The sequence below is a fragment of the Pipra filicauda genome, unplaced genomic scaffold, assembly GCF_003945595.2.
Source record: "Pipra filicauda isolate LSUMZ 115617 unplaced genomic scaffold, ASM394559v2 scaffold2_size9829703_pilon, whole genome shotgun sequence".
NCBI classification, from domain to species: domain Eukaryota; kingdom Metazoa; phylum Chordata; class Aves; order Passeriformes; family Pipridae; genus Pipra; species Pipra filicauda.
Genome location: NW_024104421.1, coordinates 8,041,104 through 8,061,327, shown reverse-complemented (window position 1 = coordinate 8,061,327; position 20,224 = coordinate 8,041,104). Strand labels below are relative to the sequence as shown.

At 45.5% G+C, this 20,224-nt stretch overlaps 2 protein-coding genes across 4 annotated transcripts in view; one reads left to right on the top strand and one right to left on the bottom strand.

The window, feature by feature from the left end:
• Positions 1–4,591: 4,591 nt before the first annotated feature.
• TMEM213 (transmembrane protein 213) lies at positions 4,592–9,520 on the bottom strand. Its single transcript, XM_027743848.2, has 3 exons — positions 9,384–9,520; positions 7,127–7,195; positions 4,592–5,546 (listed from the first exon to the last, which is right to left on the bottom strand). Exons 1-3 carry the CDS (start codon positions 9,457–9,459, stop codon positions 5,377–5,379), a joined length of 315 nt encoding a protein of 104 aa, XP_027599649.1. The 5' UTR covers positions 9,460–9,520; the 3' UTR covers positions 4,592–5,376.
• A 5,883-nt stretch (positions 9,521–15,403) lies between these two features.
• ATP6V0A4 (ATPase H+ transporting V0 subunit a4) overlaps positions 15,404–20,224 on the top strand; it is a 34,114-nt gene continuing 29,293 nt past the window's right edge. For 2 of the 3 annotated variants that reach the window (XM_039383245.1, XM_027743760.2), the window contains exons 1-4: positions 15,404–15,669; positions 17,572–17,783; positions 18,282–18,360; positions 19,174–19,268. In XM_039383245.1, coding sequence (XP_039239179.1) covers positions 17,667–17,783; positions 18,282–18,360; positions 19,174–19,268 — 291 coding nt within the window. In that variant the 5' untranslated portion in view covers positions 15,404–15,669; positions 17,572–17,666. Of the gene's footprint in view, positions 15,670–17,571; positions 17,784–18,281; positions 18,361–19,173; positions 19,269–20,224 lie in introns of those variants that run through there. The other variant, XM_039383246.1, reaches the window with a different exon arrangement.

The following is a 20,224-nucleotide window of genomic DNA, read 5'->3' as shown; positions in this document are numbered from 1 at the left end:
AAGAGGCCTGCAAAAAAGCTGGAGAGGGACTTTTTACAAAGTAGTGATAGAACAAGGGGTGTTGGCTTTAAACTGAAAGACAGTGGATTTAGATTAGATATTAGGAAGACGTTCTTTGTTGTGAGGGTGGTGAGGCACCGGAATAGGTTGCCCAGAGAAGTTGAGGATGTCCCATCCCTGGAAGTGTTCAAGTCCAGTCTGGATGAGGCTTTGAACAACCTGGTCTAGTGGAAGGTGTCCCTGTCCGTGACAGGGGCAATAGGAACTAGATGGCCTTTAAGGTTCCTTCCAACCTACCCCATTCTATGTTTCTATGATCTCACCTTGCTGTTGCAATAGCCCACAAAATGTCTGTATGGCCTGTGACATCTTCATCTAAATTAGGTTATAAATGGCCCCAGGCTCTTTTGGTTCCTTCAAGTGGCAAACCAAATTGTGGTGGGAACCTTTGGAGACAGAAATGCAAGGATTTGGGACTGATGCAATGTGAATGTGTAATTTGTCCCCAAACAAACATTTTAGCTGTTCCCAAAATGTGTCTGGCAGGGACATGACTTTACCACACATAGTGATAGAGGGAACAAACATAGACTTTTACAATTAGTTCTGTTCTTTAGCTCTTAGAGTGAAGGTCACCATGACAACCAGGATATGAGAACAGAGCTTTGTTTGCTGGTCACTGGGACTGGACATTTTTCCCTTGCTTTCTTTTTGGAGGGAAAAGTTAATCCTGAGGGAGTTTTATGTCAGCGAGACATTGGAGCCTGTAAATCTCTGATGGGTGAGCAAAATCTTTTAACTGAATGTGTCTCTAGATTTCATGCTGTCAAATTGGACAGGAAAAGTCACAAGTCTCTTAGAGCTATATTTCTTTTTTCAAGCAGTTTGCAGATGTGGGAGACAGTACTGCATTGTTTACCCTGTGTTTTATTTCCAGAAGGTTATTACAAAATAGGAGTTGTTGAACAATTCCACAGCATATACTGGTACTGTTGATAAAACAAAATAAGCAGAATCTGGAGTGTAAGGATGAGAGAGGGTGGTTGCTTCCCAAGAATGCCTGCATTCCATTCCTTGGCCATAATTAACTACAATAAATTTCTGAAATCCTAGTTTTTGTAATGGCTTTATCAAAATTCTTACATACTCCCAGTACACAGCACCTTTTCTTATGAATTTAACCTCTGCCTTTTGTCTGTGTGCGTCATGTGAGTAGGGAGCTCTGGTGCTTGCCAGTTTTCATTCCTCTAGTGATTTTGCAAAGTGTAATCATTGTAAAGTGCAATTGCTTAATATGTAGCTCATTCACTAAAACCCCAAGGATAAAGGCAGTGAGTAATGTGAGTCATTACCAGAGCAATGGTATCTGAAAAGATGAAGACTCATGCATCAAGTACCAATCCATTTAGTCTTGAATTAAGAATTTTAAAAACCACTGGTCGGATGTGATTGATATTATCTCCAGGCAAATTAAAGTATTTACCCTGGAATGCTGTGCTGATGCTAATGTTTTTCTCCTTAGTTATTAGAAGTGTTGATCGGTTACATGTGCCCACTGCTCTGTTTGTCTGTCCAAGATGTTTTCAGACCAGCAGCTCTCTCGGGTACCTTTTACACCTCTTTTGTCAGGCACTATGTGCCTTCATGCCTGAAATTCAGAAACTTTGTCCAGAAAATATGAAGAACTCTGCTGACTTGGTCAGCAGTGTTGAGGTTCAAACTTGTGTATTTCAGTCACACTTATTTTTTTTTCAGCCATTCAGGTTTCAACAATTTTCTTCCTTTTCTTTGTACTAAGTTGTAAGAGTTGGAATAGATTTTTTCCTACATCTCATTCCAGTGATGAACTTTTAGGTCCAAAGACATGGAATTTGACTGGACAGACAATGACTATAAATGACTGGAGCGTTAACATTTCCATCATCAATCTGAGAGGGTAATTTGCAGCTTAATAGGCAACGTGAGCTGCCGTCTTACTTTTGACATGCTTTGAGATGTGCAAGTGCCTGCATAATGTTGTATATAGTAGTCTGATGGGGCACCTAGGTTTAGCACTGGTGAAATGATTTATGCATGCTGACAAATCAGGAGTTATGTTTTGTTTCCAAGATTTCCTGTGGGAACAAAAAGGCTTCCTGAATTACAATACAAAAAAATCCGAACAACAAAACCAGGCCCGTGCTGGATGTATGACTCCCTTGAAGTCAGCAGGGCTTGGGTAGCATTACACTAGTTGGCATCTACGATTAGAGGTCAACTATTCCTGTCAGTGATATTATTAAAATCATAAAATAATACATGATAAATTAGTGTATCAGTCTGCAACACTGCTCACAGACCACACTTATAAGGCATTGTACTATACAGTTCATCTTTAATTTGTGCATCACAACCAGACCACAGCCTTCTACTGTGACTTGATTGCTCTTTAAATAGGAATTATAACTCACAAGGTGTGCTACGGTGTGTGCCTTGTTGAAATTATTGCAGAAAGTGTAACAGTAGACTACAGGTAATCTTTAGACTTTAGAAATCAGGTATGCATAATCCATTTCTGCATACTAATTTCTGGTTTTATGTCAATTTCTCATGTCTTTTGGATGCAACTTTTTTATTCTGTGCTTCCTGTAACTATTGACAAGCCCCTGAAACACTGACAATACCATTAGAGCTTTTCTCCTCCTTTTGCACAATGTGTTGCTTTGCTTATGTACCTGTGATTGCCCGTGGTGCCTATGATCAGTACAACACATAGAGTGTACCTTGGAGAGTCTCTTTAAGATAATATTTTATTTTTTGTACTATATTGCATAGGAACAGGTAAGATATTTACATTGGTAGCCTTTGAGTTTTTGGGGCACTTGTCACTTTGTTTAGGGATCTCAAACACGCTGGGAGTAGTAGTATCTTCATGAGATTCATTACAGGACTAAATTTTTCTAAGTGACCCAATCAAGTGACTTGAAAAGAAGCAGCTACAGATCAAACCTGACAATGTCAGTTGTCAAAGTAGGTGATACAGTAAGAAACAAAACTGTGAAATTAGATCAGAGGTTTACAGGTCTAGAAAAAGTATACATTTCACAACAGAAATAATCTGTAAGATACTCCATTTGTATACATGATTCTGTCAGGACTTGGGTTTCACCCTTGAACATAGGCACACAGAATCCTTTGGGGCACTACATTATATGAAAAAATACAGATTTTTTGCTTTCCTCCCCAGTTTGGTTGAGCTGGGAATCCTCAACAGAAGCTGCAAGAAGCAAAACCTGAAGTTTAAATCTACTGCAGTCCTTGAAGGTAGCTGCCCACAAGCGGACTGTTTTGGAGAGCGTGAAAAATAAACAAGCTGTACTTCTAAAGGCAGGCTTCAGGAAGCCCCCCAGAATTGCCCAGTTGTTACAAAGCTCATTTGTGGGTGTTGCACTTGGCTGTAAGACATGTAAAGTTTGCATCACGTACTTAAAACTCAGACATACAAAAGCTAAGAAGCACATCCTCTCAAAGGTGAAAAACAGTGCCATATCCAGCAGGCAATTCTGCGTTCCCAACCAGGAGAACAATGTCCTCAAGTCTGGAGAGCTGTGGGAAGAGGCCTGCAGAAGGCAGACACTAAGGCAATACGTGGAGATTTTTTCACAGTATCTTTCACATTGCTTTCAGGCCAATGAACATTTGTTACTATTAACACTAATATAATAGGAAAGAAATTATGTATGTAGAAGATTTGTTACACATGAGTGATTGAAGTGGTTTTTAACTGTGAACTCACTGCTCTTTACACCTGAGTGTTGATGTTGACTGAGAGTCCTTTTTTCTGTAAGTTTGTAAATACACGAGAGGTTTTTTTTGTTGTTTGGTTGTTGGGGTTGTTTTCATTGAAAGAGCTGGCTGGTCCAACACCAAGACTTGTCCTGTGAAAATTATTTTTGTTTTAATTGTTCTGTATTGGAATACTGAGAATTGAGGCCTTCCCTTTTAAAACTTACTTTCCTGATACTAGCATCTCTGTTCAGTGTTTCACTTTGAAAGGTTTTTTGTCTTAAGTGATACTAATGATAGGGAAGGGTGTCCTTTCCTCCGTGTCAAACTTGTCACCGTTCCTGTTGATGGTGGATAGTTGATAAGGGACAACTGCCCATCACTCTGAAGTGGCACAGAGTTGTCCTGATCAAAGTATCTACTTTGTGCCAGAATCAATGTGAAGAGTCTTAAACTGATGCCTATCTTTTCTCACAGGAGAAGTTACGTATTGATGAGCTGGTGGGAGAATATAATGATTTTTAGTAGATATAGATCTCCAGTGGTGCTTTGTTTGGTTTAAAAGTAACTTTTTATGTTTCATTTCAGTTGGTCTCTAGCAAGTTTGCTAATCCTGTGTGGGTCTAGATAGGTTTAACACAGATTTATTATTTTAATAATGGATAGAAACCAAGACTGGTGCAACTGCCCCAAATCAGAGTTTGGCTGCAGTGAGGCAAACCCTCCTGCATGAATATGTCTTGTTAGAATCCTGTTTCTAACAATTTGGGTTGAGTAATTCCTTGCCAATATAAGCTTGATCCACATAAACCAGTCAGTGAGAATCTTTCAATCAATAAGTGTTTATTATCACCTTATATAAATAGGAGCAGTTTTGTGCATGAATTGCATATGCTGGTTTAAACCTGCTTGCCATAGTTCAGCTTGGCTTAGTTACTCAGACAGGTGCATGCTGAATAAATACAAGCAACATTCAGTTCCTGCAACACAGTTCACATACAAATGGCACTGGAAAAACTAGTTTTACTTTCAAACCAGCCCAAACGATCCCTAAGTTTCCATAAGAGAGTTTTCCCATGCATCAGTTAATAGATTTTTAAATATTGCAGGTTAGTGAGGGAGAAGGACTCGGTAAAGTCAGTGAATTACATCCTCCTTCTGATGTAACCTGGCCTGTAGCCCAGTAATAGATCTGGTTATGTTGATCCTCCAGAAAATATCTTTATTTGCCCACTTTCTGTTTCATACCAAAGATCATGCACTGGGTTGTCTTAAGACAACAGGCTATAGACTGGTAACTGGTCCTTCACCTCTCCTTGCTGCTGCTGCTCTCACAGCAAGCATGAGGCGGCTCAGGGAAAAGATTATTTTTTTTTTTGCAGTGGGACATATGTGGTGGCTTGCAAGGACTTGCCTAGTCCACACCTTGGCTGGCAGCTCCAACCTGCCAGGGAGGATGAAGCCTCAGCAGCTGCCCTGCTTAAATCTGGTCTTTTTGACTGAATGTTTCCTTTCTTTTTCAGTTTCTTAGGAAGTGTTTGAAATGCTTTGTCTGTCTGTCTGCACCTCACTGCTCCCAGGTGCTGCTGCCTGCTGGCTTCAGTCCCTGCTTCAGGCCACCAAGTATTTGGGTTCATCAGGCCGGAGTTTCATGATCTTGTCCATGCAGAGCAGGATGAGAGTCAGAAACCAGAGGCTCCAGCCGACGGCCGCTGCAATCCACCCGTAATCGTCCATGCCCGACGGGCAGCACACGGCCGCCTGCGTGCAGAAGTTCACATCTGGTGGAGAACAAATGAGGTGAGCTGATGGGAGGCCAAGTACACAACAGGTCTCCTTTACTAGAAGGCAGATGAGACAGTGACTTCACTGTCTGCCCTGTGGCCTGTCACTCCGCCTTGGCATCTTTCCCCTAAGCCTTAACCCGGGTGGGTGGCAGTGCTCAGTTCCATCTGCATGTCTTCAGTCAGTCATCCCTGTCTGGCCAAACACCTCAGCAGCTCCTCGTACCACTGTGCCCACCATTATGGAAATCTTTTAATTGGCGTCTCCTCTGTCAGTTTTAGGAATGGCATATGACAGAAGTAGCTAGTTAAAATAAAAAACAAACCTGGGGTAGAGAAACCCTCATGTGGGAGAGTAAGAGGATCCCTGGTAGAGACACCTTCAGCAGGACCTCCAATAGTTTAGGTACCCAATACCTCTGTCAGCAATAGGGGCAGTGACAGCTCTCTGCTGGGCTCTTAACTGTGACTTAAGTATAACAGCTGCAAAACACACCACTATCAGGAGATCCCTGTTTTACATGTTTAAAAATTAAATAACTTTTAACAATTCCATGGGTTTTTTTCTTGCATCTCTTGCATCTTTTTGTCTGTTTTAATCACTCCAATTTCCTAAAGGCACTTAAAGAGTATGTCGTTAGTTGTTTCATTTATACTTTTATTTAAAGGCATCTGATATACTTTTTCCATTCCAAGGGCACCGTGAAGATACCAGCTCTGTGTCTATATGCTGTGTGGTAATGTGGAAATATCAAAGGGAGCCTGAAGGACCATGGTATTTCAACCCCTTGGGCTCGGACAGAAGCTGAGTGTGAAACCCCAGCACCCCGGAATTTACATATATTGTGTGTTGATGTTCATGAATCTCGTTAGCTGTGAAAAGGGAATGCCCCCTGAGCTTGGTGAAGGGCATCCAGCCTCTTGCACATTTCCAGGGAAAAGGCAAGTGCAGGTGCTGCTCAGCTGCTCTCATTCATGTATGTCAGGGAGGACCATGGTCCTGTGCGTTGGCTTTCAGTGCACACAGTACAACTGTCCTGCACTGCAGAGAGCAGGAATTCCCATCACAGAGGTATGTCTTGTGTGTGCCCAGAGAAGGGAGAGGGATGCCTGCCCTATATGCCTATGCCATGCTTTCAAGTAACATACCTGTGTTGGTACATGTTCTATAATACAGGAAGTGCAAGATTGTGGGGGATGTTTGATGTTTGAGTTGGAGAATGACTCTGGGAGTACTGGTGGGATCTCGAGTTGCTTGGAGCTGGCTCTTTGAAAAAGACCTGAGAGGATAGGGAAAGAGGCTCTCTTGGGAATCCATATAGTGCCTACAGGCAGGTGGTCTGGCAGGGAGCTTTGAGTTAGCTATCAATTAGTCTGTTCAAACCTATGCATCTTTCTTAGTGTACCTAAGATACTATACCGTGCCAATGGAGGAGTCTTAGAAGTGCATCCTAGAGGTTCACCCACAACGGTAGGCCTTGACAACAGATAAATCCCTTTCCAGGACAACCTCTCAGTCACCTGTGTAGACTCATCACCTGACTTTAACGTGGTAGTAATGATTTATGAAGACTTACTAAGACATGGTGGTTCATACTCAGTTGTGGGCATGGAGCTTCCTGAAACATTGGAGATGGCTTCTGTTGCTGCCAGAAGGAGAAAAGGCAAGCTGGATTAGAAAAGCAATACTGGACATCTAACATGAAAATCTGAAAAATCTGGCCTTGCAGAGGTCCATAGGATGGAACCAACTTCGAGAAAGGAAGTTCCTGCCCCTAAACATTGCTTCATTAGGGTACACTTTCTTATCCCACCACTTTGAACACAGGCTCCAGAGACCTGCTGTAGCAGCAGCCATAAGGAGGAGGTGGATCACTGTCTTTCTGCCTGAGTGGGACCCTGATGTGAGCTGTTCACTCGGAGCTCAAATTAACCACTGTCCTTTCCCAAACTACAGGGGCAGAACAAGCAAGGACTGAAATGAGAAAGATCATTCAGTGGCATGGGAGATCCATGGCCAGCAGGCTGTACATCTGCCTCCTTTTGTCCTTAAAAAAATCCCAGTAACTCCAGGGTGTGCAGAAGTCAGGCAGAGCCGAGGGCTGAGCCCATCCAGGGAGGCCCTGAGCAGGTCCACCATGGCTCCAAGGGGAAGCTTTGGCTTTGCTGCAGTTCAGAGCATCTGATCCTGCTCTGGCTGGACTCCAGTTTGGACCAGCATGGTAACCATCTCAGGCTGGAAAATACAACATACAGAAATGAGTAACGGCCGGAGAGGGTCAGAAGATTTGATGAAGGTTTTGCCTCTTTATCCTGCTTCCTACTCATAGTCAGAACACACATACACTCTGGCACAACTCTTTGGCTGGTCTCCAGCCCTCCAAATCTGTCCATGTCATCGGCCAAACCTTCCTTAGTCTTCCTGAGGAAGACCTGCCCCTCAGCTTCAGCGTGCTCCCTGTAGCACTGTGGGATCAGATGCAAGGACAGCTGCAGGATGCCTGAGTGAGGGAAAAGCATGGGTTGCTGTGGTCCCTGTGCATCAACACCTGTCTGTCCCCTGCTGCATAAGGAAGGGAATCTAAGAAATAGCTCTTCCTGTGCTCCCATGAACAGTATACTTCAAGTTCAGCCAGGTGGAGCATCCCCTGCACAGACAGATGAAAAATGGCCCGGGGAGGCTACAGGGTGAGGGTGTGCTGGTTGTCCACAGACCAGGCAGAAGCTATGAGATAACTGTTTCCAGTCAAACCATCACTCAGAGCTGATAATTTGGAGTCTGATAGCGAAAATCAGTTTCAGCCTGATTTCAGTGAAGACTGCAAAGTAATAGCTCAGGTTTAATTTCAGCTTAGGAAAACAAAACAGAACAAGACCTTTGAGCAAACCTTTGCTTTGAGTTTGGTGTTTTCCAAGTAACAGCAAATAAACTGAGGTTGTCTTGTGGGAGATGTCCCTCTTGGGTCACCTTCCATTGCTCAGCTTTGCATTTTGAGCTGATTCACCATCAGCAATACCAGAGCTTTCCTCATGGCTTCTGCCATGCTCAGAGTGGGTCTCTGGGCAGCCTGCTCCAGGGAAGGGTCTGAATACTCCCCAGGCCTCTGTCTGACTCTGTTAGGACGCTTGCTGAATGACCTTGGCCAAGCCCATAATTTGTTTTCTCAGTTAATAAGTACCTTATGAGAGCACTGGGAAGAATCATTGAAACCTGTGTATGATCTGTGGAAGGAAGTGCTGCAGCATGCTGAGCATTGGTTCATATTTATAAACTTTGCAGCCCAAAGAACAGGCTCTCAAAGCTAACCCATCTTTAAACAGCTGGCAGGTCTCATCTGGTGCTGATATACAAATTCAGGCAGGACCCTGGTGGGAAAGGGGCAGCTCACAGGTCTCATTTGCATTTTGGTTTTAGGCAACTTTTATAATTAAGGTGGGACCAAAACCAGATTTTCTGCAAAAAGCACCCAATAAAAGCCCAACCACACTACATCGAGCCCCTTGGGTGTTACTGCAAATGGTCCTTTCCTCAGCAAGCACAGGAAGACCAAATAACTGTGGTTCCCTATCTCCTTGCCATTCAGTGGAGCAGCCTGCAGCTCCTCACACTGACAGTGGATCTGTAAATAGCTGGCAAAAGAGCATCTCTACAGAATGATGACCAATCATGTCCAGTAATTCTCATTAGCATTAATCGATTCCAGCTCTTTACACTCCGTAGGTGAGACAAGGGAGCCCGCCTCATTTTGAAAGAACAAATTACTGTCTGTGGGCAATATATGGGGGGAGGGGGAAAGGGCAGGGTATAAAAACTGAAGCGTAGAAGAGAAATACCTGCTGAGCAGGAATCCCAGAGCGCAGCGGTGAAGAGGAGCACTGTGGAGGCTGCCCAGGGCTCGAAGTGCTTCATGCCGGGGGTCCAACTCCCACTTGAGTGTCCACACGGAACAGGTCACTGTCTCTGGCAGCTCTGGTGCAGCAAATCCTTGATAAGCTCAGAGAGCTGGTGTGCAGAGCAGAGGGTGGAGCAAGGGAGCTTCCTGCTGCCAGGACACCTTGAACTTTCCTGCCAAAACCGGGTGAGGAAAGAGAACGGCTCTGACCGAAACAGCTTCAGTGGGAGGTGGATACCAGGAGTTGGCCCCTGAAGGTTAAGCTAAAGTTTTCTCCCTAGGATATGCTGCAGCTGGAGGAAGGAAAGGCCTCCAGAGCCAGCCCTTCCCAGCAGAGTCCCAGGCAGCTTCTGAATATTCTTTTCGTCCTATGAAGATGGTATAATAGAGCTGGAAAGGAGCAGAGGATTGGGGTAGAGAATTTGTCTCCCTATTTGGCTTTGATTTCGCATGTTTTCTTGCTTGACTTTCCCAGTGATGCTTTTTTGGAAGGGCTGTGTGGAATCCTAAAAAACAGCAGGCTTAGGTCATGCTGGTACAGCAGCTGTTGAGTTAACACAGGATACACAGAGTGTGGGCACATTCCCACCAAGAAATGGGGTGAAACCAGTGGCTTTGTGTAGGCTACTGACAGCTATTGCAGAGTACCAATGGCTTGGGATGGGATCAGTTCCAGTTTGGGGCCTCTGCACAGGAAGAAGCTGCTGCTGTTCTCGCCCTGTGAACACAGCGGTGTCACTGCCTCCATTGCCATCTGCAACGTGGTTCTGGAAAAGCTGTTCTTTCTTCTCTGGTGGTTGTGCCAACTCCTCCTTGTTGAGGGCAAAGCCAGAAGCTGTGCCTTCACACCAGCAGAGCTCTATCTGCATACCAAGAGGGCTGCTGGCAAAATGATACCAGCTGGAGAGTGAGAATTGTTCAGCAATTGTGGTTGAAAAGCCACATTGTTGAAGTGCTGGTGTTGTTTTCCTGGTCTGATGAGCAGCACACATTGCTGCTCTTCCCGAGGCTGTTGGCTGTGCTTGTTCCTATCTTTGATGTGATGATGCACTTGTTAGAGAAAATTTCAGGCATTTAATCAGGCAGGAAGGCACTGGGAGAGGTGGGCTCCTCAGGGAGCAGGTTGCTGGTGCTCTTCTGCAGTGGTCACTCATGGTTTTGGTCTGGGGCCTGTTCTGGATAAGCAGCCAGTCTTAAAGGAGACACAGAGGAAGGCACCTTGGGCAGCAATCCTTGTAGGATAGAATTTAATAATTTTCTCTTTTTTTCGTTTCACGCTGCTAAAACCCACAGGGAGGGACATGACAGGGTTACCACAGGAATGGCATACAACAGGGGACAGCTGTGCAAAGCCGTGAGGTAGATTTGGTCTCCTTTCATTTAAGAAAAACCTTGGCAGCAGAGCCCTTCTTAGCCCTGCCCAGCATTTCTGTGGGCTGAATCCACTTGTCCTCTCACCACCAAAAACATTCTGTTCCCACCCAGCTGAAAATATTTCCATGATGCAGCAGGACACGGCAGCTGGAGGTTTCCTCCAGAGAGAGGGCACACTGAGCTGCAGATGAGGGCAGGTCAGCTGAAACGGGCATGTTTACCCACCTTGTCTCCCTGTTTTCATATCAACATGCTGCCAGGGCTGGCAGAGTAAGGGCTGTGCAGGCTGGTCTGTGACAGCCACCTCCTGCTGCTGCCGGGATGCAAGGCCCTGTCCTTCAGCTGACACCGGGGTGGCACAAGGTGTGTCGTGCTCGGCTGGCAGCCAGGCTGGGTGTGTGACCCCAGTCCTGAGTCACGGCAGGAGACTCCAACTGCTCAGAGCTGCTCCAAGTTCACCTATAGGATAATCTTTATCTCTACCTCGTTTCAGTGTCTAGATCCTCTTGTAGTGGTTGCTTTTGATTTATCTGAGGGTATTTATCTGAGCTACCTGTTGCATCAAAATTAAACCTCAAGTCTTTACCAGGAAAGGGCCCTCTCCTTTCTTCCAGTTTCACCTTTCCCTCCTGAATTTCTCAACCACAATTCCCCCGGAAAGTTGACCTGGCAGTTAATTTTGCAAAAGTAATGAATACAGAAGTGTTCTGTGCAGCACAAAATGCTTGAGGGGAAATGAAAAGACAAAACTGCTCTACTATTGCATGAATGATTCAATTTGTAATGAAATGTCTTTTGAATTTTAACTATAACTAAATGCTCTTTGTCAGCTTGCAGGTAAATGTGCCCATTTCTAAGGGATGCTGAAAATGCATTTGCACAATTAACATAATGTATTTCTTTTCCTTTCCAAAATGTGTTCCCTCTGTGGTTCAGAAAGGGCCTGCTCCAAACTCTCCTGAAGTGGTGAACAGGCTGCACTTGGCTTCAGCGATTTTTGGATTGGATTGGAAATGAAGGCTTTGCTTGATAAGTTCAGACACAATGGGAGCTCTGTAAAATCATCTCCTGACACAAATTTGGATTTGTTTCATTTCTTCTTTGTAACATGTTCATATTTCAGTGCTGTGACTGCCTGAAGAGTGATAAGATGCTCCAAAGCCTTCCCCTAGTTTCTATACTTGTCTCCCTCCATGAGAGTGCTCTGGCACACAGAGCACAACTGCAGCCCCTGCAGAGACAGGGCTTCCTTTCCTCAGGATCCCATTTTCATACACTTCTCAAGGCAAGACTCTATTTACTCTAAAATCAGATACTTCCCCAGCTCTCCCCTTGGAGTCTCTTCCACAGTGTGTAGGGCTCCAGGTCAGCTTTTCCTGATGGTTACAAATGAGGCAATACCTACCATTCAGTATATTTTGTGCCACAGAGAGCTTCACAGTTAAGATTCTCTGATGACCGAAGTATTGCCCTTGACACGTCACCACCAGGTGTGGCTCTCAGACAAGTATTTATTACCTTTATCATACACACATACACTCTGTCTCTTTCTCTATATATATTCTGTTTACATAGGCAACATGTTTGTATTTTTCATTCCAAATGAAATCTGATTGCTGCTGCAATTGTGTTCCATCCCTGCAGTAACCAGCACGATGGCAATTGAGCCATAGCATGGTATTTAACTCAGGGCAAAACACACAGTCCACAAGAGCAGAGCAGGTGCATCACCTCTGGGTGTATCAGTGATAGAGGACAAATCTTTTTTTTTTCTGAATGTCACTTGAGGTTGGGATAACTACACCCCAACTCTCGTTTCAGTGTACCTGAGGTGGTGCTATGCTTAGCTGTTATGACAAAAAGGATTTTTGGTAAAAGAGAGCTCAAAAATTAATATCCCATGTAACCACACAAACCCTCTGCATGGTAGAGCTAAGCATGGAGTAGTTATAGGTCTGATCCCAGAGCTACCTACAGCTGCCTGACACTTCCCAGTGCTGCTGAAGGTGATGACAGCCTGGCTGGAGGGGTTGTGTGTTAGGGACCCTCTTGAGTTGTGTGTGGTGGCACACTGAAGCTGCTGATTAGTTGCTGTGTGCAGCCATTGAGGTCATGATGCTAGACACCAAGGTGGTCTGTGCTCTTGGTGGGACCATAGGAGCAGATCTTTCTCCAACAAGTTCTTTGTAGGTAGCAAAATCTCACGGTTCAACTCTAGAAAAGGCATTTGTTGGGGGTACGGGTCTGCCTGTTAGCAACCCCCAGTCTTTGTATTGTGGGGTGAACTCCCTCCTGTGTGGCCTTTATAAAGCTCAGAAAAACTTAAGTGTCTTTATAAAAGCCTTAAAATTACTTTTAAACACTCGAAATCATAAACCTGATGCTAATAATGTGTCCATCAGGAAGGGGGTTGATTTTTTGGTGTCTTCATTGATGTGAAAAATAGCCGTCTAAGATAAACAGAGGATTTCTAAAACTTGGCAAATATAGAAAAATATCAAAACCACAAAGGTTTTACTCTTTAAAGGAAAGAAGGGAAGAGAGGATGTGCTTTCTGCCACAAAAAGGAATACAACTCTAGCATTTTGGACAAGAACCCCAACCCTGCCCTTTGTGTTTTCCAGTCCAGGCTGGGATTGCTGTTAGACAAATGTTGAGCCTGTGACCCTGCTGTGACCCCATGCTGTTCCTCTGGAGACCCCAGTGAGGGGGCCCAAGATGAGCCAGGCAGTGCAGGGCTGCCAGAGAAGGGCTGCCTTCAGCTCTCCCAGGCAGAGCAGCCGGCACCAACAATGGGCCCACTGATGGGGCTTCTGCAAGTGGTGCCTCATCATTGGCCCTCATCATCCGATCTGCATTAATGAGATTATTAGAATATAATGTTCTTACTCCCACATGCCAGAGGCATGAAATGGGATATGCTTTCTGCTTCTCTCCTTTCTGCTTCTCACGTGGGAAGGGTGCAGGGGAGGGCAGGAGAAATTACTTTAACCCTGCTTTCCATGTTTTCTTGCTCCTTGGCTAACAGGACGGAGCGGCCAGCATAGTGCAGCTTGCTTTGGCCATGAAGTGTGTGCTGGGACCTGCTTCTGCTCCCCTAGCCCTGACAGCTTGTAGGGGAGTAGCTGAGTATAACTCTGGGACTGAGTAAAAGTGAGTAAGAGAAGTAAAGGTGCAAAATGGAAGCAAATCCTGATAGCATCAAATGAATCCAAGAGGAAGAATGTGTTCAGAGGTGAGGGGAGTAGCCTGAGAAGCTGTTTCGTTTTGTTGTGTCAAGATACACCAGTTGAGAACTGAGTGATGATTCCTGTTATTTAGTATTACTGCATGGGCTGGAAGACAAAGTCCTTTCTTTGCCACAGGAGTTTCTCCACAGCCCTGCATGGTAGTTGTGTGGTCGACAGCAATGACTTCACATCTGCCTTACCAAGAAAATTTCCAATTTCCCAGCAGAAAGCTTTTACTGCCTTTCTTTGGTAGAATTGATAGAGAAAGCAGAACTGACTGTGGGCAGTGGCTGGTATAGGAGGAGCACAGTGCAGCCACTGTGGGTGGGAGCCCAGGGGGCCCCACAATCAGTTCAGCTGGGTGGTTTGCTGAGTAAAGTGCAACTTTTAGGCCCATCTTATAATTTTTAATACCTCCTTTTTGGGTCAAACAGCTTGAGGCAGCTGGATTTAAGCCAGCGGGACCCCTCTCACACTGACTGACTTTGCCAAGTGGGACCACTCTTTGTTGCTTTTGAATAGAAACCCCCTGTGCTGGGAAACCCTCTGCTGTTGCTCTCTTTTCAGCAGTGTTCCCCCGGGCAAACTATACCCTTGGGCTTGTCGGGTTGGGGTTACTGGATACCTCAGAAAGAACAGGCCTGAGAAAGCATTTCTTTAAGGGGTACTTTACAATTTGCATATAGCCATGCATTTTCATTAGCTCTCCTTTTGAGATTAATTTTTTCTTCTGGGTGCTAGATTTACTAGTAACCCAGCCAGCCTTATTCGTCAGGGTGAAACCCTGCCTCCTCTGCCTCAGCAGGAGATAAGACATTGGTTTAAGAAGGGGTCAAATTTCTCTCTGGTGCCTTTGCTTTAGCAGCTGAAGTGGCAAAAAGTCTATAAAGCCACTTTTCCCCCCACCATTTGTTATTTCAAAGGGTGAGAATCAAGTTCCCTGCCAGTACTGCCCCAGGTTAGCGCAGCAATACTGACAGAGTCCCTGCCCTCCCAGCCCTCTCTTTCCTCTCTTCCCCCCGCGGCAGGAAAATCATTAATCTCCCATTGTTCCCCTGCCCTTTCCCAGACTGCCTTTAGCGAGGAAAAACCCGCGAGAAACAGCGCAGAAGTTTTCCACCTGCTTGACGACTGATCCTCCATCCAGAGCTTGCAAATGAGCTCTTACGGGTTTTATGGCGCTCCACACGCAGCAGGTTTCGAAGGTTCTCGCCCGTTTTCGGGCGGCCGGGGCGGTGTGAGCCGGCATTGCCCCATTTGTTATTGGTCTCAACAAGCCACAAAACGCCTCGCACTTGTCACAGACTTGACACAGAGGTTGTGACCGAGCCAGACAGCGCTGGGTCTAGTCCACCCGGGGGTTGTTTAGGGATAGAAAGGGTTTCCCGTCTCTGGTCCAGACCAGTTTTGACCTTAAAAGAAGAGATTTGCCGTGCCCTGTGCGAGACGGGACGGGTGGCCAGGGCGCTCCGCTCGCCGCCCTCCTCGCCCGGCGCGGTGCCCGCAGCGATGCCAGAGCACAGCCCCGCTGTCATCGCCTGACGGACACCCGGCAAACCCAGGGGACAGCTCCCCCCTGCCCTGGGCAGAGGGGCTGACAGAAAGGAGCGTGGTGGCTGAAAGGTAAATCCCAGAGACACCTTCTCCAAAGCAGCCTACGGCACTGGGATCTACCCTGCCCGAAACCCGGTGCGTTTTAATGCGTTTTAATGCAGTGCAGCACTGCTGGGAAATAGCGACCGGGGGAAGTGTGAGTGATTCCTCAATTAACTGTTCTTCTGCCAAAGCGAAAACTTGGGGGGGGGGAGGGCTAGCGGGGGGGAGGTGGTGTTGGTAGAGGCACGGCTGGCAGCAAGTCCTTTTGGGCGAGCCTCCTGCATTTGTAGGAGTGGATAAGGGGCGAACACTCTGCCTTCCTTGGAGCGGGGCTGGGAAGGGTTTCCAGGCTGGAAAGAGGTTTCTCTTTTTTTTTTTCTCCCCCCCCCCCCCCCCTTCCAAATCAAGATGAAAGTGAGCCTTTGGGGTTTTCACTGGCTGATTGCCAAGGAAAAATAGAACCCTGGGTTTTGATGGTTGGAAGCATTTTAACGAAGATATTTCTAAATAACTCATTTGAGTTTTGTTCTTATAATTCTAAAGGTGTAACTTTTTCTATGCAAGCTAACCGCAGGTTTAGAAATACAAACTGCTTTAAATTATTGTTTCTTCACACTTTTCAGTCTTGAGAAATTAAGATACTTTGATCTTTTAAACTTTTTGAAAATGAGATTTACTTAATTGCATGAGTAGTGAGAGACTATTGTAGCTCTTGTCTCTTTTCCCTGTGAAAAATACAGTTTGCTGAAAAATGTCCAAACAATTTAAAATTTATATCCTCACTCAACGTATTGGAGTTGGCACATGGTGTTTTCTTTTAACAAGCTACTAGTTGTCATATATTGTATTTTCAGCATCTTAAATCTTTGAGTGAATGGGTACAGAAAGTAAGACAAGGAAAACTCACAGGACAATTGTAAATGCAGATTTGTGACTATGGTGCTGCTGTTAAAAAAGCCTTTAATATCTTGCAAAATGTTTCTTTTGTATTTAAGATAAATCTGTCATATATTATAAAGAAAATTCATAGAATCCACAGTTTTTAAAAAATGCTGAAAGACAAGGTTTATGAAGAGAGAAGGCATTAAAGACAATTCAGTTGCCATCTCTGTCAACAAATAGAAGTGAGGTTGTAAAGGGATTTTGTTTTGCTATTTCTAAAATGTAAGCTTGCTGCAAAATTAAATGCATGCAAGAAGTGTATCTACTTGCATGTTTTTCTCTGAGAAAGGATAATTACCGTGTTTGTGCATGCTAATCAGTTAATTTTGTGTGAGAACAACCAAAGGCAGTTTGTATGTTCAGGTTACTCTAAGTAAATAATAAGAAGCATAGAGATGAGAGGAACTTTTGTTAATACGTGTTATTTCATGTATCTCATTTTGAAAACAGTCCTTTATGGGGAGAAAATTATTTTGAAATCTCAGAGGTTGTTTTAATTTAAATACATTAGTCTGCTCTTCTCACGCCCATATAACATGCTCCAGAGGTGTTTGTGATGTTGCGTTCACACTACCAGTGAAAGTGATAAAAACCAGTCAGGCCTCTTTCACTTGTCTAATTGCAAGATGAAATTAATGATTTTTTTTTTTTTGTCTCTGTGTTTAAGACAGAGAGAAATTCAGTCCTTTACAAGCTCACCATCCAAAATGCAACTAAAGCGCTTGAGTGCAGTGGTCTGAAGGGTCTTAGGTCCAGTAGAGGACAGGGGAAGGTATTTTCTCATCATCTGTCACAGGAGACTGGTGACTCCCCTCTTTCCCCATGGTACGCACATACCTTAGCACCTATCACTGCTCTGGTGGGATGAAGCCTCATGTGGGTTCAAGGAGGCTCTTAGGAGGTGAAGAAACCCTTTAGGAGGACATGATGGGCAGCACTGGGTTATCTCCTAGCACTTTGACTCAGTGATTTCCAATGTTCCTGCAGTGCCTGGCACCTTCTGGCACCTCCCCGGGCAAGGAACACTGTGCTGCTGCCACAAAGACTCCTACAGACATCCAAGTCAGAGGAGAGCAGGCAAGATGGCCTCGATCTTCCGGAGCGAGGAGATGAGCCTGATGCAGCTCTTCCTTCAGGTGGAGGCTGCCTACTGCTGCGTGGCTGAGCTTGGGGAGCTGGGTCTGGTCCAGTTCAGAGATGTGAGTAGTGCCTGGCTGTCATGCTGAGATGTGCCCTGTGGTGTGCTTGTCCTTCCCTCAAAGCACTTGGGAAAGGTGCGTCTGGAGGATGGCCAAAAAGTCCATGGTGAAAACAGGCCTTCCCCAAGGCTGATCTGAAAAACAACTATGATGCCGAGAACCTCCCCATCCCTGAGTCTCCTCCCATCCAGTGCTCTGCATGCCCTCCACACAACTGTAGAACAATTCCTTCCATCACCAGAAAACAGGAGTTCTCTCGATGGGAGTCCCTCTGTGACTCCTGCTGTCACAGCAAGGTTGTGGGGCAATGAACTTGGTGTAAGGCCACCATGTCCCTGGCCATAAGGAAGCTCATGGTGTCACCCTGCCTCTAGGAGCCTCTCAGATGCAGCAGTGTTTGCCATCTGCACCAAAGGCATTCATTCTTTGCTGATGTTAAAAATGAGCACAGCAGTGTGCAGCCTTCAGCCCCAGGTTTGTTTTCCCTCCTGTTTTTAGCTGAATGTGAATGTCAACAGCTTCCAGAGAAAGTTTGTGAATGAAGTGAGAAGGTGCGAATCCTTGGAGAGGATCCTGCGTAAGTAAATGCTTGTCAAATGCAGTCGACTTCCTGCCAACTAGTGGTGTGGGATTTATTTCTTTAAGTGCTCTCACACTGGGGAGCAGAATTAGTGGCAAAATGATGATGTTTTCATCTGAGCCCCTGGAAATGTTTTCCATGCGTCAGCTAATTACCACTTCACCCCATATGGGCAATAAATTATTGCCCCTGTTTTGAAAATGGTTAATTGAACTGAAAGGAGGTTAATTAGCTTTTATAAAATCACAAGATAAATCTGGAGCTGGGCAGGAGGCTAATCCAAATAACCTCACTCTTACACCAGTGCACCAGCTGTTGGCACACACACTTCTTGTGGCCCAAGGGATAAGTCCTTAAAACCCCAGCAGCAGAGCTCATGATGCCTGTTGTCCTGTGGACATGTGTCCTGAGAGCTCTGCACTCTCCCCACCACAACACTGGTGCCCACTGTAGCCACGGTGACTGCACTTGCCATTGTAGGAGCAAAGGAGAGAAACCTGAGCTTTCTGTGTGCCTTACTCACTGCCCCAAATAAAGGGAACCATGCTACTTGTGGCGGGGCTGAGGGCTGTCCAGGTGGGAGTGGCCACCACGACTTCAGAAGAAACAGCCTCTTCACTGCGAAAGGAGGTTGCTGGGTGTAATTTCTTGACGTGTGTGTATATGCACTGCGATGATGGCCCTTGTATATCGTTGCATCTTGTCACACCTCCGTGGGGCACCTCGGTCCTGGCTAAGCAACGAGCTGATGACCAGGACGATGAAGCAGAGATGGCTCTGTATTGAGATTTATGTGTCCTTTCCTTGTAGGTTTTCTGGAAAATGAGATGGAAGACGATGTTGAGATAGTCAAGCGAGAAAAGTACCCAGAGACCCCCCTGCCTCGGGAGATGATTGATATGGAGGTACAGAATTTGGAATGCACCATGGAGAGAAGAGGCAGTGCACTGGGATGTCTGTGTGATGTGCTCAGTAGAGCCCTGCCTTGCAAGAAAGGATCTGGTATCTGAGGCTGGCACGGCTTTCCCTGCCTGAGGAGGTGCTCCCCGAGCTGCTCTCTCAGCTGTTAGGTTAAGGCTGGTCCTACTGGCATGTTCCTAAAGGACCCCACTCTTTTCACCATCCCCTGTGAAACACCCCTCGGGTCCCACATATTAATGGAAAAGTATCACTCTCATAGAATGTCCCCATCATCCTGTAGGAGAGAATAAGAATGGTTTGGGTATTTTACCAGGAGAGCTGATGTTAGAACCAGCTTCACTGAATAAAAAACCCAGGATTGTCTGTCCTGGTGGGAGTATGGTTGTGATATAGTAATGCTGGGGCCTGACACAAATATCTGTACCTTGCTTTTGGATGTGCAAGGGATGCTTTATTATAGCCCAGCTGGAATTTAAGTTTACTGACAGGGTAGTTTAAAAATGCTGCACAAGTGGGTGACTAGGAAGACAAATCATGCTTACCAAGGGCTTCAGCTTCACAAGCAAGCTGGTTTCCTAGTGTGTTCTTGGGCCCACATCCTCACCTAACTTTTGGCCTGTAGACTGACATCCAGCCAGCCTGGGGTCTGAGATGTCCTGTGAGGAACCACAGAGACACTGAGACAGGCTGAGGTACTTACCCAACACACCCACTTACCTGCCTATGCTTGGGTCAGATGCATCAGAACTCTAATGTCAGAAGAGGACAACACACCCAGTAGGGAATGCTGGCAATGGAAACCTGATGCATTAGCCTTGGTGAATATCTTCCTGCAAAAAGGGTTTATCAAAGTGCTCATTGAATATTTCTGCACTCTCCCCTGGAAAAAAATATCTAGTTTGCTATTTGGTATCAGCTTGATAAAGGGCCATTGGTCTGC

Bases quoted from the DNA above. Each gene is read 5' to 3' on its own strand.
- TMEM213 (XM_027743848.2), bottom strand. From the start codon at position 9,459: ATGAAGCACTTCGAGCCCTGGGCAGCCTCCACAGTGCTCCTCTTCACC. The intron at 7,196-9,383 runs GTATTTCTCTTC...TCCTTCTGGCAG, and splicing joins CTGGGATTCCTGCTCAGCAG to CAACAGAAGCCATCTCCAAT. The intron at 5,547-7,126 runs GTAAGTCTTCAT...GTTCTCCACCAG, and splicing joins GTATGAACCACCATGTCTTA to ATGTGAACTTCTGCACGCAG.